Source organism: Pelmatolapia mariae, linkage group LG22, assembly GCF_036321145.2.
Source record: "Pelmatolapia mariae isolate MD_Pm_ZW linkage group LG22, Pm_UMD_F_2, whole genome shotgun sequence".
NCBI classification, from domain to species: Eukaryota; Metazoa; Chordata; class Actinopteri; order Cichliformes; family Cichlidae; genus Pelmatolapia; species Pelmatolapia mariae.
Window position 1 is genome coordinate 29,518,166 of NC_086245.2, and position 18,589 is coordinate 29,536,754.

The window sequence follows — 18,589 nt, forward strand, 5'->3', positions numbered from 1 at the left end:
GGTTTTCCAGAAGGCAAAGTTCAAATCATTAGCGCCAAGCAGCCACTAGAGGGGAGTATTGCAGCACAGTTTACCACCAATTCAATCTTGGCTAGTGCTTGAACACAAGGGACATGTCTGTTTGGCTACAGGGAGCAATTTGGGAAATGAATTGGTATAACCTGTTGGTTTTAATTTAGCCTGTTTATTTTCTCTCTATTAAAACATACAATGAAGAGACCTTTGAGAGCACTGCAGCAATTTTGTGCTTTGTGGACCACAACAAATATTGAGCAGCCCACATAATTTAAATAGCAAATTATTCCTCCTCAGTTCTCCGTGAGAGGTCATCAGGGCATTACAGGAAGCACTGACATAAGATGTTCATAAACAACACATCTATGTAAACAGAGCTACATAGAGGATGATGCTATGGCAACGTAAAATGAGTATTACGTTTTTCCAAAGCAGCATAAAGAAAAGATGCTTCACCATCCCTAAAATACAGACAACATATTGTGATTTTTGTTTTCCATGTTATTTTTAAAGACTGTATGAGCTAGAAACCTGGGACTCATTTAAGAAAAGCCCGGTGGTATCATCAGCTGCTGCTTTGTGAGCCTCTATGCTGCTCACATGTAACTGTTAGGGTCGAGGTAATGCTGGCTGGTCTTAATATGGTTAATATGAACTGTATGTCTAGCTGTGGCTGAAAAAGAGGATTTGGTTAGTACGGCAGTCTCAATGGACATATTTCATCCAGCACCGAGTCCTGTCCACCAGAGAGCGATGGCTCAACAACAAATCAAAATGATGCTAATCTCAAGACTTTTTTATAGACACTACTTCATATTTGCATTTTTGCAATTGTCGAAAATGGAGTAGGAATTTAAATTGTACAAAATTAGGCAACATTTTGTCAGGATTATTTAGAATGGGGGAAATTTACACATATTTTAATACAGCTCTAGAATCTGGAAGTTCATTTCTAGTAATTTTTTGTAAAGTAATACATATTTGTTTAAAAAATGTATTGCATTCACAGACAGTATAAAAGATGGTCATGGCTTCCACGTCTAAAAAGTTATTTTTAAAAGGCCACCAGGGGGCGATAGCTGTGGTTACAAAAAAGCTTAGAATTGTACTTATATTTACATAGTCGTCCATTTGCTCATTCATTTCCGTCATTCAGTCAGTGTCAGAAAGGAGATTTTTCCAGGATGTGCTCATTGTCAGACTCATCTCAGGGCTTCAGAAAGGGACTTCACACACCATCACAGCAGCTACGTTCATCTTTTATACTGTCTATTACAACTTTTTGTAGCTTTGTTTTTATAATAATGCTGTATTTTTTCTAGAATCTACACATGGATAAATACATTCGGTCTGCACATCTCTCGTGATGGATGTATTTATGGGTTTGACCTAACTTTGATAAAAAACAACTCTGAGAAAATAATCTTTATCGTCACTTTGCATGCTGCAAAATCCAAATTGTTCTTACAGCAGGTCCAGGAAGGCCATCCACCCCTGGGAGTCCACTTTCACCTTTCCTTCCCTATAAGATAACAGTATATTAGAACAAAAACAATGACATGAACAAATGGTAACAATAATAAAATAATCAGCACACAATTGTCTTAGTAACATCTGAGAAATGTGAGCTTATATTTGCTACTGAGGGGTTTAGAAACTTTGGAGTTCAGAGTGCAGTACTCTGAGCTATTCTTCAAACACAGCAATCTTGAAAACAGCTTTCAGACCTTAAAACTGGGAAATAAAAATGGGAATATTTTTGTTTAGCCTCTTTCATTTGTGACGCTCTCTAGAAATGATAAACTTAGTAAATATTACAGGGAAAATAAAAGGTCTGAGATTTTGGTTAAACTTCAGTAAGCTGCTGATGACAATGATGTCATCTCTGCCTATGCTCCTCTGATGGTCTCATTTTACAAGTTGAGAAGCTGTTCCTTAAACATTAGTGTATTCATGTGCTTTTATGTGGAAAGGTTGAGCAATACTAATCCAGTAGACAGCATTTCATTTCACTTCTCCTGGTTCTGCCGGAGGTTTCTTCCTGTTAAAAAGGGAGTTTTTCCTTCCCACTGTCGCCAAAGTGCTTGCTCATAGGAGTCACATGATTGTTGGGTTTTTCTCTGTATGTATTATTGTAGGGCCTACCTTACAATATAAAGCACCTTGATGTTGTCATTTAGCGCTGTATAAATAAAATTGAATTGAACTGAATTTACTTTGGGCCATATCGCTGTAGATAGGTAAAATCTCATAGTCATGTTGAGTGTAAAAAAAAGTGTAAAAAGTAACGTGTTAAATGTAACAGTGTAACAATTTGATTAATTTAACACATTACTGTACTAAATTCAGAAATTGTATTCCAATTACAATTATGTCATTAGCTGCATTCTACAGGATCTTCAGTTATCGGCATGCCAGGCATATAGAAAGAAAAAAATAAAATTTAAACAAACATGTTTTTTCTTCCTGCACATTGGGATTCAGTCAGCTGATTTCACTTTTTAAGAAAGTGATGGATAGGTCTACAGAAGATATGGACATTACATTTAATAAGAAATAATGAGTGTAACAATAAAAAAAAAAATTAAGATTATTTTATGGAGTAACAAGAAGGAGTGTAACAAATTACTTTTTCTGGGAGTAAATGAGTAACATACAGCATTAGTAGTAAGTAATAAGTAATGTGTAATACATTACTTTTACTAGGTAATGACCCCAGCACTGTCTAGAAGGTATATTTGTATTAACAAAACCAAGATGTGAAATTGTTGTGGGTTCTAGCTGTTATGTGTAGGGCAGCACGGTGGCGCAGTGGCCTCACAGCAAGAAGTGCCTGAGTTTGACTCCACCATCTGGTCAGAGCCTTTCCGGATACTCTGGCGTCCTCCCACAGCACAAAGACATGCAGTTAGTGGGGTTCGGTTAATTGGTGATTCCAAATTGCTCATAGATGTGAATGTGAGTGTGAATGGTTCTCTGTCTTTATGTGTTAGACTAGTGACCATCCAGGGTGTACCATGCCTAGCGCCCTGTCGTAGCTCAAACACGCTCCAGTGCCCCACACACCCTGATAATGATAAGCGGAAGAGGACCGATGGTGTAACTGAGAAACATTAGTTTTGGGGCAACTCACATTTTCCCATTAAATCTATGGTCAAATTATACTTAAATCACACATTTACTTCATGACTTATTTATGAAATATCATTATTCCCACTATGTAGGCTACTTTTTCACAAAATTTTACTGTTTTAATCTTTTTTTTAAAAAAAAGCCTTTGGTGATGATTGCTGTTGTTTCTCTTCCTTTCACATAAAACTACATGCTGTCAGATTTTTCTTAATACGTTTGTTGACGTAATCCTCTTCAGTCCTTTAAGATAGTCAGTCAGCATTCCAGGCTTCAATCAGCGATCATATAAGGATAAAGGTGAAGAAACAGGACTCAGCAGCATTGAAACCAGACAACTGATGACTGCTTTTCAGCGGCGGAGGTGAAAGCAGCTCAATCTATACCTACTCAACCATATGGCCAACTCTATTAGAACTGGCAATAGTGGAGGCCAACCCATTATCACAGCTCAGAGCCTAGCTTTAACTCCCTCACCTCCACACACACACACACACACACACACATACACACACACACACACACACACACGCACACACACAGACTTTCTCCCTGTGAATCTTCAGAGTGGGTTTAACAGTCCAAAATCTGAAGAAAAAAAAATAGGTCAAACTTCTCACAGTCTGTTTTTCTGCATGATTCTCTTGGAAAGTACCCCATGAAGCTGCAAAGTACTTCAGCAGGACTTCCACTGATATCATGAAAAAAAAAACAAGTCTACATAGAGGGATGTTTTCTACATATTCTGAAACATAAACCCAGTGTGGCTGGTTTATTAATGCTGTTTAAGCATAAATATTTTGGAGGTAGAGAGTGCATCTTTTGACAAGGTTTGGCTTGACTGTGTTACCCAGCTGAGCAATGACAAAGTCACATACTGCTGATAAGAAGTTCATTGCTCCAAGTAGAGAAGGGAGGGGAGAGGAGGTCAATGTCTTTGTTAATGTTTTGGAGGAACAAATTATGTAGAACTACTGTGTCTGTTTTAATTACACACTGCTGTGTGATAGAACCAGTGTTGAGAGAGCGAGAGAGGAAGAAATATACGAGACACATGGGACGAGTTGTTAGAGAGCACTGATAAAAGCTACAGCATAGGCTCTGACTAGCATGAAGAATAAACAGCAGCTTTCTTGATTCCATATAAAATCAAAATAATCCAGCTGGAACACGATAGGTTATGGGACTAAACAGCCAATAAATATAAGTTACAGTTTTTCTCATGAAATCTTTGCAAATGATTTCTTGTTAAGAAATTCTCAAAACGTGGTAAGGATAATATTAATCATATAAAATATTTTTTTTACTGATTTTTTATGTTTGTTAGTTTGTTTATTTGTGGATGTTACTGAATATCAAAATGATGTAGTATTGGTCATGATTTATCATTGCTCATAACCTTAACCCTATCCTTATTCTATCAGAATATATGTGTACACTACCAGTGTACTTGTATATGATTTATAGTAAAGTGCAAAGTTTGGACACACCTTCTAGTTTAATGATTTGTCTTTATTTTTACTACTTCCTACATTATATAGACAAATTGAAGACATCAAGCATTTGAAGCAATATATAAACATTATTAACTCTAAATATGTCTTATATTTTAGATTCCTCAAAGTAGCCACCCTTTGTTTTGTTGACAGCGCTGCAAACCCATGACCTTCTCTCAATGAGCTTCATGATGTGGTCACCTGAAATGGTTTTCACCTCACAACTGTGGCTTGTAAGGGTTCATTTGTGGAATTTCTTGCCTTCTTAATGGGGGTGGGACCATCAGTTGTGTTGTGTCAGGTTGGTACACAGCTGACAGCCCTATTTGACAACTGTTAAAATCCATATCATGTCAAGAACCAATCAGCTAAGTAAAGAGAAATGACAGTCCATCATTACTTTAAGCGCTGAAGGTCAGTCTGTCTGGAAAATTGCTAAAACGCTGAATGTGTCCCCAAGTGCAGTCGCAAAAACCATCAAGCGCTATGATGAAACTGGCTCACATGAGGATTGATCCAGGAGAGGAAGCCCAAGAGTCACCTCTGCTGTTTAGGATAAATTCATCTGAGTCACCAGCCTCAGAATTAGGCTCAGATTAGATTAGAGCCCAGATAAATGCCACACAAAGTTCCAGTAGCAGTCACATCTCTACATCAACTGTACAGAGGAGACTCTGTGAATCAGGCCTTTATGGTTAAATAGCTGCTAAGAAACCATTAAGGAAAAGCAACAAGCAGAAGAGATTTGTTTGCATCAATGGAAATCTGGTGTGATGAGTCCCAGTTTGAGATCTCTGGTTCCACCCGTCGTGTCTTTGTGTGAAGCAGATAAGGTGAACGGATGGTCTCTACATGCATGGTTCCCACCGTGAAGCATGGAGGAGGAGGTGTGATGGTGTGGGGATGCTTTGCTGGTGACACTGTTGGAATTTATACAAAATTGAAGGCACACTGACCCAGCATGGCTACCATTGCATCCTGCAGCGACATGCATCCCATCCAGTTTGCGTTTAGTTGGACCATTACTTATTTTTCAACAGGACAATGACCCCATATACACACTTGGGGCTGTGTAAGGGCTATTTGGAGCAAGGAGGGGAGTTATGGAGTGCTGTGCCAGATGGCCTGGCCTCCACAGTCACCTGACCTAAACCCAGTCAAGATGGTTTGGGATGAGATGGAGGCAGAGTGAAGGCAAAAGGGCCAACAAGCGCTCAACATCTCTGAGAACTCCTTCAAGACTGTTGGAAAACCATTTCAGGTGATGACCTCATGAAACTCATCGAGAGAATGCCAAGAGTGTGCAAAACAGTAATCAAAGCAAAGGGTGGCTCTTCTGCTCAGTATGTTTTGCAAAATTTTCGTTTTTTGGTTTTCTTCAAAATATCCGGCTAGGGTTTGAATTTAAAGCTAGGATTGGGATCATGACTGATGATGACTTAGACCTCCGAAAGCATATAGTCAGATGACTTTGAATCCTCCCTTAGTTATGCTGCAAAAGGTGTAGTCTGCTGGGGGATTCCCATTGAGTGTTTTTTCTTCAGTCGCCTTTCTCACTCACTATGTGTTAATAGACCTCTCTGCATTGAATCATACTTGTTATTGATCTCTGTCTCTCTTCCACAGCATGTCTTTATCCTGTTTTCCTTCTCTCACCCCAACCGGTTGCGGCAGATGGCCGCCCCTCCCTGAACCTGGTTCTGCTGGATGTTTCTTCCTGTTAAAAGGGAGTTTTTCCTTCCCACTGTCGTCAAAGTGCTTGCTCATAGGAGGTCACATGACTAGGAGTGCACAGTGGTCCACCAGTATTTTTATAAGCATAATGGAGCTTTGGGATAAGAATGTGGAATGAGGCCATGAGTAGTGCAAGGTCACAGCAGCATTTTTGCCAAGTTTCTTGAAGATTAATTTTTTGTCCCCTGATTTCCAAGATACTGAGGAAGAATTTTACAAAACCACACAATTACATGTTCTGACAGCATAGAGTTATGGTTACCACAGATGACGATTTAGACCTGACAGGAATTAGCTAGATCCAAACCCCTACCCTAAACCCTAGATAGATTGCCTGTGTCCTGAAGGTGTTAATCCTCTGAGGCCTCATCATTGCCCCCCTTTTGTCGTTGTCTCCCCTCCCTCACGCCCAACCTGTTGCAGCAGATTCAGTTTAATTCAATTTTATTTATTTTGCACCAAATCATAACAGTCACCTGAAGGCGTGGTGAAGACCTTACAACTACACAGAGCAACAATCAGATGCCCCCCGTGAGTAATGCATCACGACTTGTTGTGATTTTGAGCTACATAAAAAAATTTGATTTGAACTGAAATGAATTGAACTGAATATCATTTTCAAGCTGAAACACTTCCTGTGAGTTTAAAGTACGTGTATTCACTCAGTTGCTAAAACTGTCAATGCCATATTCAAAAGTAAGGTGAAAAAACAAAATGTGTCCGAGTTCCACTGTAATTTAGTTTAAAATTGCTGAGTTACATAAAACCAAAAATACAATTTGGCAATGTAATAAGAACAAAGAAACAGGCTGCTCCTCACATGACATCTAACCATGAGGCACGGTTCTATCTGTGTCCTGTGGTTAGAGCTGGAAACAGAAAGTCAGATGATGCAAAGATAAAACAATCATCAGGTGAACTGAACCTCCCCCGGTACAGTAAGGTGATATTCCGACACCCTCCCAACAAAATGAGATTCTTACCCTCTGGCCAAATTCTCCAGGGTTACCAGGTAAACCTTGTTCACCAGGAGGACCCTGAGGAATAAATCACCAAAAATTAAAACCGGAAAACTGGCATGTTAATAAATTGTTGAGCATTGCATCTGATTGTGGCTTTTCAACAATAGCAACTATCAAAAGTTAAACAGCAGGAAAGAGGAAGAAAGGAAATAATAATAAATCAGGATCCTTACAGGAGGCCCTGGGGGTCCTTCAGGACCTGGAGGCCCTTGTGGTCCAGGTTCACCCTGAAACAGGTCAAACAAACAAGTTTTATTACAGTAACAGTGAAAAATTTGTGAAATTAAACATCAATATTTTCAATATACATTTAAACTTTAAAACTTATAAAGGCACGAGTCCAACATGAGATCCTTTGTCATTCTATACATTTGGTTGGGTAGTTTATAATGCATTTGATTAAGTATATTAATATATTCTCTTCAATCTGTTATTTCCATTTACTGAAATCAATATCGGTTAGCTTTACAATTCTAATTTTCATAAAATGCCATATTTCACTTACTTTTCATGCACAAAGCTACATTTTCCAAAGACCAAATACACTCAATTATTCATAAACAGCATATTTCAGGAGGGTTATTTTTATATTGGTGCCTGGATTTTCATGCTGCAGTAACAATCTGCTTTCAGTGAAACTGTTAAACAACTGCTCACCTTCTCACCCCGTAAGCCTTCTGTTTGTACCTGAAATTAAAGCACTGAATAAATAATGACATCCTCACTTTGATTTGTGAAATTCATTGATAGTTACTGTGATGAAAAAGTGCTTGTAACTTTTTTTTCCTCAAAGAAAACAATATATCCATCATTAGTCATTATTAAGCTCATTTTCTTCATCCCAAAAAGAGATGTTAAAACTGTTTTTAACCCATCAACTGAAATAATCTATATTTTTAGATATAATAACAAGTGCTGTCAAGTTTCAGCTAAAGTCCTGCACTTCACTAACAGACACGGTGATCTCGCTTCCTGTCTTTTTATACACTTCAGTTAAAAACACGACGATCACTCTTTGATGATCTGCTCTGTCTTTAGCAATAATCATTAAAAAATAGTTAAAATGCAACATGTGAGGTTTAAACGCATGCTGCTGTAACCCTGCTATCTTCATCATGACACAAACCTATAATCCTTAAGAGTATAATTCTTATGTACCTTTGGTGTATTTTTGGAACTTACCGCATCCCCAGGTAATCCGGGAAGACCTCTCTCCCCCTGTGACATAGGTCACACAACAAGGACAAACCCATCATTAGAATCAAGAGGCTCTCAGGGCACAGTCCCTTAAGGGATATGATGATGGCACAGCAACAACCATAATTTATGAGATGAGCTGTGCGGATGCTTACTGCAGGCTAAAAGAAAGTGAAACTTGTGGGTAAAGAACCACGGCAGCTCTTTGTGCTTGTGTGTGCATTAGTGTGTGTGCAGCTGGGTGTGGTAGAAGCATGTGCGTTCCACTGGAGGAATCATCAAAGTTGGTAATTACAGACAGACAAATGAACTGCGTTTTAGTTTCTCAGACAAATGAGGGGGCAGACTTTGATGGTGCACAGAGGAGACTGAGGAATGTCTGGAGAGAACAGACAGTAGCTTGGGAAGCTTCTGATAAGTCTTTGAAAGAACTCATATCAGCAGCACTTAATAACATTACACAACAGTATCAACAACTTGTAATCAGGTGAACAGTGTTCCAAATACAATAAAGGTAAGTGGGTGGGCGTACCTTGTCACCTTTAACCCCGTTGGGCCCAGGTACTCCAGTCAGACCTCTCAAACCCTAATCAATAAAAGAAAAAAAAACATAAGCAACAAAAACCTTTTAATACAAAGGTGACGGACCAAATGTGTCACCGACTGATGTCGCCATCAAAGATCAACACTTACATCCTTCCCAGGAAAGCCAGGTTTTCCAGGTAATCCATCAAGACCTGGCTCACCCTGAAATGGGAAAATTACATTTTCTCTTTTAAAATGTAGGCAAAAAGGCAAACTTCAAAACCCAAGATAAAAGAACCCTCGAGTAATGAATAAAGAAGGAAATAAGAAACAAAAAACATAATAGCATAAAATCATAAAAGGACAAAAGAATAATAGCTCTTGTAGCTAAATGCCACAATACTGGGGACAGTTTCACACAAGATAATGCTCACTTAGACATGAAAATGTGTTTTGCTTAATAATGCTGATATCAAATGTACTTGCATAATAAATTACATCCAGTACTTCCTATACAAAAAGTTCTTCACTTGCAATATACAATATCAAGAAAGACCTTCAATAAAAGGTCTTACACTACCATCAGGTTCCTCCACCATCATCAAGTATAAGGCTTGTTATTAACATGTCCTTTGGGCCTCCTAGATATCTCTACATAGTGGCTTTGATTTGAATCTGACAACCACAGTCGTGGTTAGTACGGGCGTGCTTAATAAAGAACAGCTTTTTCAGTCAGCAAGCACAACTTTAAATCAATCCTGTGTGTCTCCTCCAAACCACCTATTCCCTTTATCACTTTACTGAGGTAAGGACGTTGCCAGTACTTTTCAGCAACAGGAAATTGCTTACTGTCTGACTGAACAGCTGATGGACAGCTCTAAAAGGGGCATCAGTTTGTCTGAATGGGCCTATATGTGCTTAGAACCTGCTACTCATCCCCATGCCATACGGCAGAGTGATCAGTGGACTGATTTGATGCACAGTTCTTTATTCAAACCACGTTAAAGATGTTTAGCTTGAAGTTAAAGTTGACCTCTGAACAAGAAACACTGACTACAAAAACAACTCAACACAAAGCAGCATTAAATAGTTGAAAACAACTGTTGATTCAGGGAAATAACCTTTCACTGAATTATTAAAAGCCTAAATAACATTCAGTGTGGTGGCAAACAGCTCCTAGAAAACTTAAGACATCAACAAAGCTTCAGCAAGCCTGAATGAAGTGCATTATATCCTGTAACGCCCCCACAGAATTCCAGACAGGAAGTGTGGAGAGTAAATCAAGGAAACCACATCTGTTTGCACAATTACGCCCCTCAGTTCTCAGTTCCTCTGAGAAGAAAAGTCTCTTTCTGAAAAGTTAAGCCCGTTATCAGGATTTGCAGTATGAGCTGGTGTTCTGTGCAGGTTCAACCTAGAAACATGGCCCAAATCCCAGGACACGCTGGGAAAGCAAATGAGCTAACTCTCTCGTGACCTTCAGCAACAACTGTTTTAAAGATGTAGCTCGTATCTGCTGCAGTGGAACTGTGTGGCCAAACGATTAGTGGCTATAGCAGGAGGCCCCCAAGTAAGAATATATGAAGAGTGAAGCAACTGTTTAAACTCTTGACATCTATCAGGTTGCCGGTAACCTGGTCAGGTTCACGTCTACCTCTTTATATGGAATTTTCACAAATTTAGTTTACCCAAATGGAAAACTTTAATTGTCATTAAAGTGTATTTAATACACTTTGAAAGGTGTGAAAGGTAAAATCATGCAGTTTCTGAAACTGTGTTTGTTGTAGTATGTGGCAACAATGCAACCTATCCATAAGCCTAAGCCGAAGTGGTTTTAATACGTGACTTACCCTGGCTCCCGGTGTTCCCGTTTCACCATTTGTACCTGAGTCACCCTATAGCAAACCAAAGCAACACGGTTATTTTTATAGAAATTTATTTCTATAAACTGCCATCAAATCAGACTATCATTTGGTAGAAGTTAATTCGGATTATACTTACAGTGACACCTTTTGGCCCTGGTGCACCAGGAATTCCAGCATCCCCTTGAAGACCCTGTGCAATAAACAAAACAAATACTTGTATTAATAAAAGTTACTGACTTCCACTAAAGCATCACTGTTTCTGACTCAGAACTATACTAAGGCTCGTTGGGGTCGGCTGAAACTCCAAAAGATAAAAAATAGTTTCCGTCAGTGATAAAAATGATCCCCAGAAATCCTTAAATGTTGACTTTTGACCTTCTGTCCACAAGCTACCCATTTAAAATGAGCAACTTTGTTGATGTTGTGACATGATCAAACCTTAAAAGACCTTCACAAGATTAGAGAGAGAACCTCAATGATCAGATGATCTCCTATGAGGAAGCAATTCGTGACAGTGGGAAGGAAGAAGTCCATTTAAATGGACGCAACCTCAGGCAGAAGTTTCTTCCTGAGAAACAACAAACAGAATAAAAAATAATAAAGTGCTCAGCACACTGGAGTCCCCAGGCAAACTGAGCCTATATTACCATAATGAACAGATGGTTCAGGGTCAAACCTTCTTACTTCATTTTTGATAAAGCTCTAATGATAAGCTTTATCAGAAAGGAAGGTTTGAAGCCAAATCTTAATAGAAGACAGAGCGTCTGTCTCCTGAACTGAGAGTTGGTCCCACAGAGGAGCCTGATAGCTCTGCTTACGTTTGAGATCTCTTGGTACTGCGCGTAATCCCACAGACGAAGTGCTCTGTTGGGATAATATGATACTATGAGGTCCTTGAGCTATTATAGGACCCTCATTCAGAACTTTGTATGTAAGTAAAGGCCTTTAAATCCAATACTGGACTTAGCAGGAAGTCAATGAACAGAAACTAGTATGATTCCTCTCACTGTGACATCTTGGATAAACTGGATGTTGCGCACTGAACTTTTAGAGCAGCAGTGTTGGGGAGTAACGGAATACATGTACCGTAAAATACAAAATATGAGTAACTGTATTCTGTTACAATTACTGTTTAAAAAGGTGGTATTCAGAATACAGTTACTTTCTTGAAATAAATGGATTACGCGCTCTATTTTTGATAATTCGACATCGGTGGAAACCCAAACAAAACATGCATTAAGAGGCTCTAATGCCCGTGTCTCAAACTCACAGCCCATCTCACCTCTACTTGCAGCCCGCATAATGACGTGAAAAAATATTTTTAAAAATTATTATTCAAAAAATAATTTAATATGAAGGCAATAGGCAGAGTGTTACAGGCAGAGCCCTAAAGAATGTAGCCTCATGGGCAGAGTAGCCCAGTTGTAAGTAAGCTATTAAGACTCGACTGTACGTTGTGTTCGTGTTTTCCTCCGAAACAATAAGTCAACACCTCTCTCTGTCGCTTGCTAGCAAAGTTGACCCAGACAACAAAGTAAAGCTAGTTTTTGGCTACGAGCCCGACACGAGCCCGACGTATTAGCCAGAGGTCCCTTTACTACGGTTCGGAGCCGCGGACCTGTTTTATATACACAGGGAATAGTTTTCTATACGAGATCGCTGCAATTAGTGCAGCCTTACCTAATGTCCACCCTACTGTTACTCATTTTATATTAAGATTTAAAAATCTAGTTGGTATTGGTATGGTGAATAACCTTCAGTAATAGTAATAAATCACACAGCAATAGTACATTCATGTAGTTGTAAAAAGCATGATAATATACTAACTAATCCAAAGTATTCACAATATTTTACTCTCATTGAGTAATGTATTCCCAACAGAGCAGCCTGATAATAACAAAATATATAGTCCAGCCTCAAAGTTCGTAAAGCTATGAAGCAGCAGCAAAAATGTTTATTTATGAATTGAGCCAGTCCTAGGAGGTGTTCACTGTTTTTTAATCATCTCGTATATCCTGTGCTGTGTGGGGATGCCGGTTCGCTTCAGTCTTGGGCAGTCTGTCACAGGCCAGTGTCCCAGCTTGAGCCAGCACCCATACTCCCATCTGCCTGACTCCCTCACCAGCTGCTGCAGCTCCATCCAAGAGAAAGTCACCCAAACTGGCTACCCCCTTTTTCACAAAAAATCAATACCAGCTTGAGAGGAAATTGTCCAAAAAAACGTATGTACACTCACTTAACAGAACAAGTGCCTCTCTGAGATTGATGCCAAAACCAGAATAGCTTAAGTTTTTTTTTCCTTTTTTATATGGCCTGAAATTTATTTAATTTTCAAGACTGCATGCGCATGTGCAGTCGCTCGTGAATGGATTAAAAGCTGGAAAACCACATTCACCCACCTTCGGTCCAGCTGGACCTGGTAGCCCTGGATCACCAGCCAGTCCTGCTTCACCCTGATTATGAAAAAAAACAAACATTTACACAGTCACAACGTCTGTGTTTTTAAAAGAAATAGAAAACAAAGGTCAGAAAATTAGACGATTTTTCTTTGAAAATATTTATAATTGTTATAGTTTTACCAAATAGTGTTATAAATCATGTTTGATTATTAATGTATTTTATGTATTTCTATTTTATATTACTGTGAAGCACTTTGTGGTTTTTATCCTGTGAAAAGTGCTATATAAATAAATTGATTTGATTTGATTTAAATACATGCAAATAAGACATTATTTCAAAATAAAACACAAACTGTCACATAGAATCCTCATCTACTTTTGAAATATAATGGAAAGAAATAGTGAAACGTTTATCTATCAACTTTTATGAGGATAAAATAAAAAAACAACCGCTTTTGTTTTTTTATTTTATTCTCATAAAATTCTGATAGATAAAATACAATAAAGTTAAAACAGGAAGAAGAACTGGAAAATATGTTTTATGAAACTACCAGTTCCTTATCTTGGTAGGAATTGCTTGTCAAAATAAACAAGGGATGATATAATGAGTATTGAGAAACAATACTGTGAAAAAAATCATTTCCAAGTGTCCAAACAAAAACTGTTTTGTTTGGACACTTGGAAATGATTAATAAAATATAAATACACCATTAAGAACACCTGTTATTTCATGGAAAAAAAAAATCTGTAATTGCCTTTTTCTAAACATCTTTTTTTTTTTTTTTAAATATGCATACATATTTAATACTTTAAATTTTGATATAGGGCATTGAAATAAAGGTAAAACCATAGCTGTATAAGTTTGCTTCTTACTTTGTCGCCTTTGTCTCCAGTTAAACCATCAATGCCTGGGATTCCACCAACTCCCTGTGAGATGGTTGAAAACACACAATCAGTACCAGTTTGGAGCCGTTTAAAACTCTAAATAAAAGTCAAAAGATCTCCAGGTCTCCAGGTTCACACCTTCTCTCCTTTTTGTCCAGGAGGACCTGTCAAACCTATGCTGCCTCTATCACCCTGTGAATACAAAACAAGCGTTAACGTCTATAGTTCAGTCACAGTAAGGCATGCAGGGGGGCCGGGACAGGCGGCGGTGACGTGCTGTCAAAAAAATCAACCCAGCAGTATCACAGAACATGGTTTAGTACCCGATGGATGGACGGTCAATTAAACACAAAGAACAGGAGATGTATTATCACTGCACACACAGTAACACACAAAGTTAAAGTTATACACAGAACACAAAGACTCACATAAACCGAGACAAACAAAACACTTTTGAGTAAAGGTTCGGGAGCCAGAATATCCTTACAGCTTCACCAAGACCCGCTATGGTTTGGTCGCACATTCGACCAAAGACTCAAGGAACAATGGCTTCCCATTGTCCTCAGAGCATCACACTTTTGGTTTGTACACTGATGTCATCTTCTGTGCCAAGGAATCCCTCGTCTGAGCAAAAAGTAATGGCTGTTAAATTACACGGTACCATGAGGTCTTACCCACCGCAAGACTTCCCTCTGCTTCATAAACCACTTTACAAGTCACAGGAGGTTGCCCTTTAATTATTTCAGGCTTATTTCATATTAGCACACGTCGGTTAGATCAGCAAAAGGGCCTCCTGTTCCGCTGCACCCCATGGCAAAAAGACATTATCCATAAGAAGACTGCTGCACAGGGAGCTGCCTGTTCTAAAGATGCGATTTGAAACAATTAAGCCAGTTTTGATTTTGCTCACCCGCCACGTGCTCAGGGAGACTCGATGACCAGCTCAGCCACTTGGAACCGCAGCTTAAAGTCAGTTTACGTCATGTGTTTGCATCAGGTTTCGAAAAGCAGCAAATTGCAGCTTCCCGTGGAGAAAGTGAAGACAGATGCTTGCGCAGTAAGAAACAGAAAAAGCAGCAAGGCGCATTAAAGTTCGATTTAATGCGCGTTTTATCAAACCTGCAAGTTTTTCTTTTTTCAGCTATAACAAGTAGAAAAGTCAAATAAATGTATCATGAAATTACTTTTGCTGTTGCTCTGACTGCACTGCCCCCCTGTAGTGCACCTGTATTATCCAGAAGAATTTACAGGTGTGTTCTCAAAACTATCAGGATAACACTTCTTGTCTTTTAGATCTCTTGGGCATTTTAAGTGTCCCTTTCAGTGCAGTGTGAGTGGTGAATACCGAGAAGTTTGTTTCAGGGAATAAATTACACCGTGGGACTCCCGGCTGGTACTGGAAGGCAGCACAGAGGCTGTGATTTGTGCAGACTGGGTGGGCGTCTGCACTGGCTCCCTGCTACATATCCTCTGTGGTAACCTGTCCTATAATTCATACATCTGTTACTCTGACAATAAGAGATGTAGACACTCCCAGGAAAAAACATATAGAAAAAAAGGCAAAGCCAAAAAGCGAGATAGCAAGAAAGATTTGAATAAAATAGATCTGAAGGAGCAGATTAGAACATTTTGCCTACATGCATATAAAATATGCACAATACACAGACAAACATGTATCTGGGTTAAGATGATGCTCATGCAGAGTTGTGAAGGACAGGTTTACTTACCTTCTCACCTCTGTCACCTTTGACAGAGTTTATACTGCCCTGCAAATAATTAACCAATAAGGATTAATTATTATCGAGGCTGAAAGAAAAGCAGGAAAGCTTGAAAGCATAGCATCTGACGTGACCAAGACTAGTTAATTTACAGTGGGGGAAATAATTATTGGATTTGTAAATTTGCTCCCATCACAGAAATGAAGGATTTTTGTGCTGAAATAAGTATTTGATACTCTAAAGTTTGTCTGTGTGCCCATGTGACACACAGATTCCAAACAATCAGTCACAATTACAGATACTCCTGATCTCAACTTATTATATGTATAAAGCACACCTATCCACAGAATCAGTTTCTTCAAATCCAACCTCTTCACCAACACAGGCAAGACCAAAGAGCTGTCCGTCACGCTCTATGTAAGATCTTACCTCATGGGGTGAGGATGATCATGAGAAAGGTGGTGGATCAGCCTAAAACTACACATGAGGAGCTTGTTATTGATCAGACGGTGGCTCGGACAACAGTCACTCAGAACACCAATGGTAACATTTAAATGATTCAAAAGGAGGTTCTGGAGAAAACGCTGTGGTCAGACGAAACTAAACTCAAACTCTTTGGCAACAACTCGACGCAACTGAAGAAAGAGAAATGCTGAGTATGTCAAACACTCAAGTGGCAACATAATGCTTTTGCACTGCACTGTACAGGAAGACTTCACAGCACAATGTATTGTAAAATCTTGAATGAGAACCTCCTTCCATCAGCTAGAATACAGAAGATGGGTCGTGGATAGTCTTCCAGCATGACAATGACCCAAAACATACAGCCAAGGCAACAAAAAGGATAAAAACAAAGAAGCACATTAAGGTCACGGAGTGGTTTAGACCTTCTCCGGACCTCAATTTTATAAATTTGTGGAGGGACATTTGAGTTGCAAAGTGGTATCCAAGAAACCTAAATGATTTTGAGAGTTTCTGTAAAGAGAACTGGGTTCAAATCCCTCCTGAGATGTGTGCAAACCTGGAGACCAACTACAAGAAACATCTTAATGCTTGCTTGCCAACAACACTTCGCCAACAAATACTAAATTATGTTTTGGTTAGAGATCAAATGCTTATTTTTACTCAGTGACATACAAATTATTTTATAACATTTATGTAATGTGTTTACAATCATGACTTTAAAAATCATGACTCTCTCCTTCTTTGAAAGTGAGCAATCTTACAAATTCAGCATAGTAATTATCAAGTAATCATTTCCCTCACTGTACTCCAAAAGCTTTGAAGCTATCTTAAAAGTAAAAAGATGTGACTGTGGACATTTTTAAGTTTTCATACACTTTCTCCTTTGAGTCCAGGTGGTCCGATAGCACCCTTAGGGCCAGTGTCACCCTGAAAAAAGTAGGCAGGTTCACACAATAAAAATAAAGCTGAACAACTATAATGAAAGTGTAATCCTTTATCACAAACACTATAGAACTGAAAGGCAGTGGTAGATGACCTTTTCACCCTTAGGACCTGCAACACCGGGTGCACCCATGCGACCCTGTGAGAAATGAAAACACAGCCGTCTTTTGAAAGCCATTGAAGAAAGGATTCCCACTCATCCATGGAAATAATAGAGAGGGATTAGGCGTGGTAAAATCAGCGGGGCTTTACCTTTTCTCCAGCAGGGCAGGAGCAGTTCACTTGAGGGCCTCGTTGTTGCTCAGCACTGGTAGGTGTTGGCGTGGGGATCTTGAAAGGGGGAGCCTCTGTCACAACCGTCTTAGGGCACTGAAATGAAGCAATTTATTTTGATAAAACTGGACCATGATGCTGTGATAGAAGAGGCAGGCATCTCTGATTAAGGCTAAAACTATTCAGACCCACACTTTTAACTTTTAAAGTAGCTACTGCTTTAGAAGAAATGATACCTATATGTTCTATACCTTTATGATGAGCTGATGATGATCAGTGTCACTCCTGGGTGTATATTAGTGCTATTTTAAGGTTTGCAGGCATCCCTGTAATCCAAAAACTCACGCTTCAGGATGCTCAACTCTGAAACATTTCATTTCAAAAGTGGCTCTGTATGATGTCATAGAGAGTCACAAGCACACACTGTTTAAATCTTGTGTTTCCGAAGGTTAACCAACGAGAAGGAAGTGGGAAAAAAATGAATGAGAAAGTAGCTAAAAGGGCTTCAGACAGTGGATGAATTGAGGGGCTGCACCAGCAACCAACATAAATAAGAACTATTTTGAGCTATTATGATTCATGCAAAGCTAATCTAGTGGAGTCCAAGAATTAAAGATTAGCATGACAGCTCGCTTATGTGTACTCAGCTAGATCCTATAGGCTGTTTAGTTGTGTCTTAATTACCCAGTTAGCAAAATGAACTAGTTGTAAACTGGTGAGATTTCAAAGACAATCATTTTTTTAATCTGTGGTAGATGTGCCCGGGTCAGGTCATTAGCGTTATAGCGTATATCTGTGTTAGGCAAAGAACCACTGTACTTCTGTTTTTATTCTGAGGATTGTGGCACTAATGTGTTTTATTACAAAATCAATTTTAAGTAATGTGTCAACTCCATTAATCAGCTAATAAATACCACCGTGTGG

General features: G+C 39.0%; 1 protein-coding gene across 1 annotated transcript in view; it reads right to left on the reverse strand.

The window, feature by feature from the left end:
- col22a1 (collagen, type XXII, alpha 1) overlaps positions 1-18,589 on the reverse strand; it is a 68,516-nt gene that overhangs the window by 31,446 nt on the left and 18,481 nt on the right. The window contains exons 9-24 of the mRNA XM_065469914.1: positions 17,645-17,761; positions 17,487-17,531; positions 17,324-17,377; positions 15,995-16,033; positions 14,406-14,459; positions 14,256-14,309; positions 13,383-13,436; positions 11,120-11,173; positions 10,969-11,013; positions 9,287-9,340; positions 9,126-9,179; positions 8,579-8,614; positions 8,054-8,083; positions 7,570-7,623; positions 7,358-7,411; positions 1,484-1,537 (exon numbers count right to left, since the gene is read on the reverse strand). Coding sequence (XP_065325986.1) covers positions 1,484-1,537; positions 7,358-7,411; positions 7,570-7,623; positions 8,054-8,083; positions 8,579-8,614; positions 9,126-9,179; positions 9,287-9,340; positions 10,969-11,013; positions 11,120-11,173; positions 13,383-13,436; positions 14,256-14,309; positions 14,406-14,459; positions 15,995-16,033; positions 17,324-17,377; positions 17,487-17,531; positions 17,645-17,761 — 852 coding nt within the window. The remainder of the gene's footprint in view (positions 1-1,483; positions 1,538-7,357; positions 7,412-7,569; positions 7,624-8,053; positions 8,084-8,578; positions 8,615-9,125; positions 9,180-9,286; positions 9,341-10,968; positions 11,014-11,119; positions 11,174-13,382; positions 13,437-14,255; positions 14,310-14,405; positions 14,460-15,994; positions 16,034-17,323; positions 17,378-17,486; positions 17,532-17,644; positions 17,762-18,589) is intronic.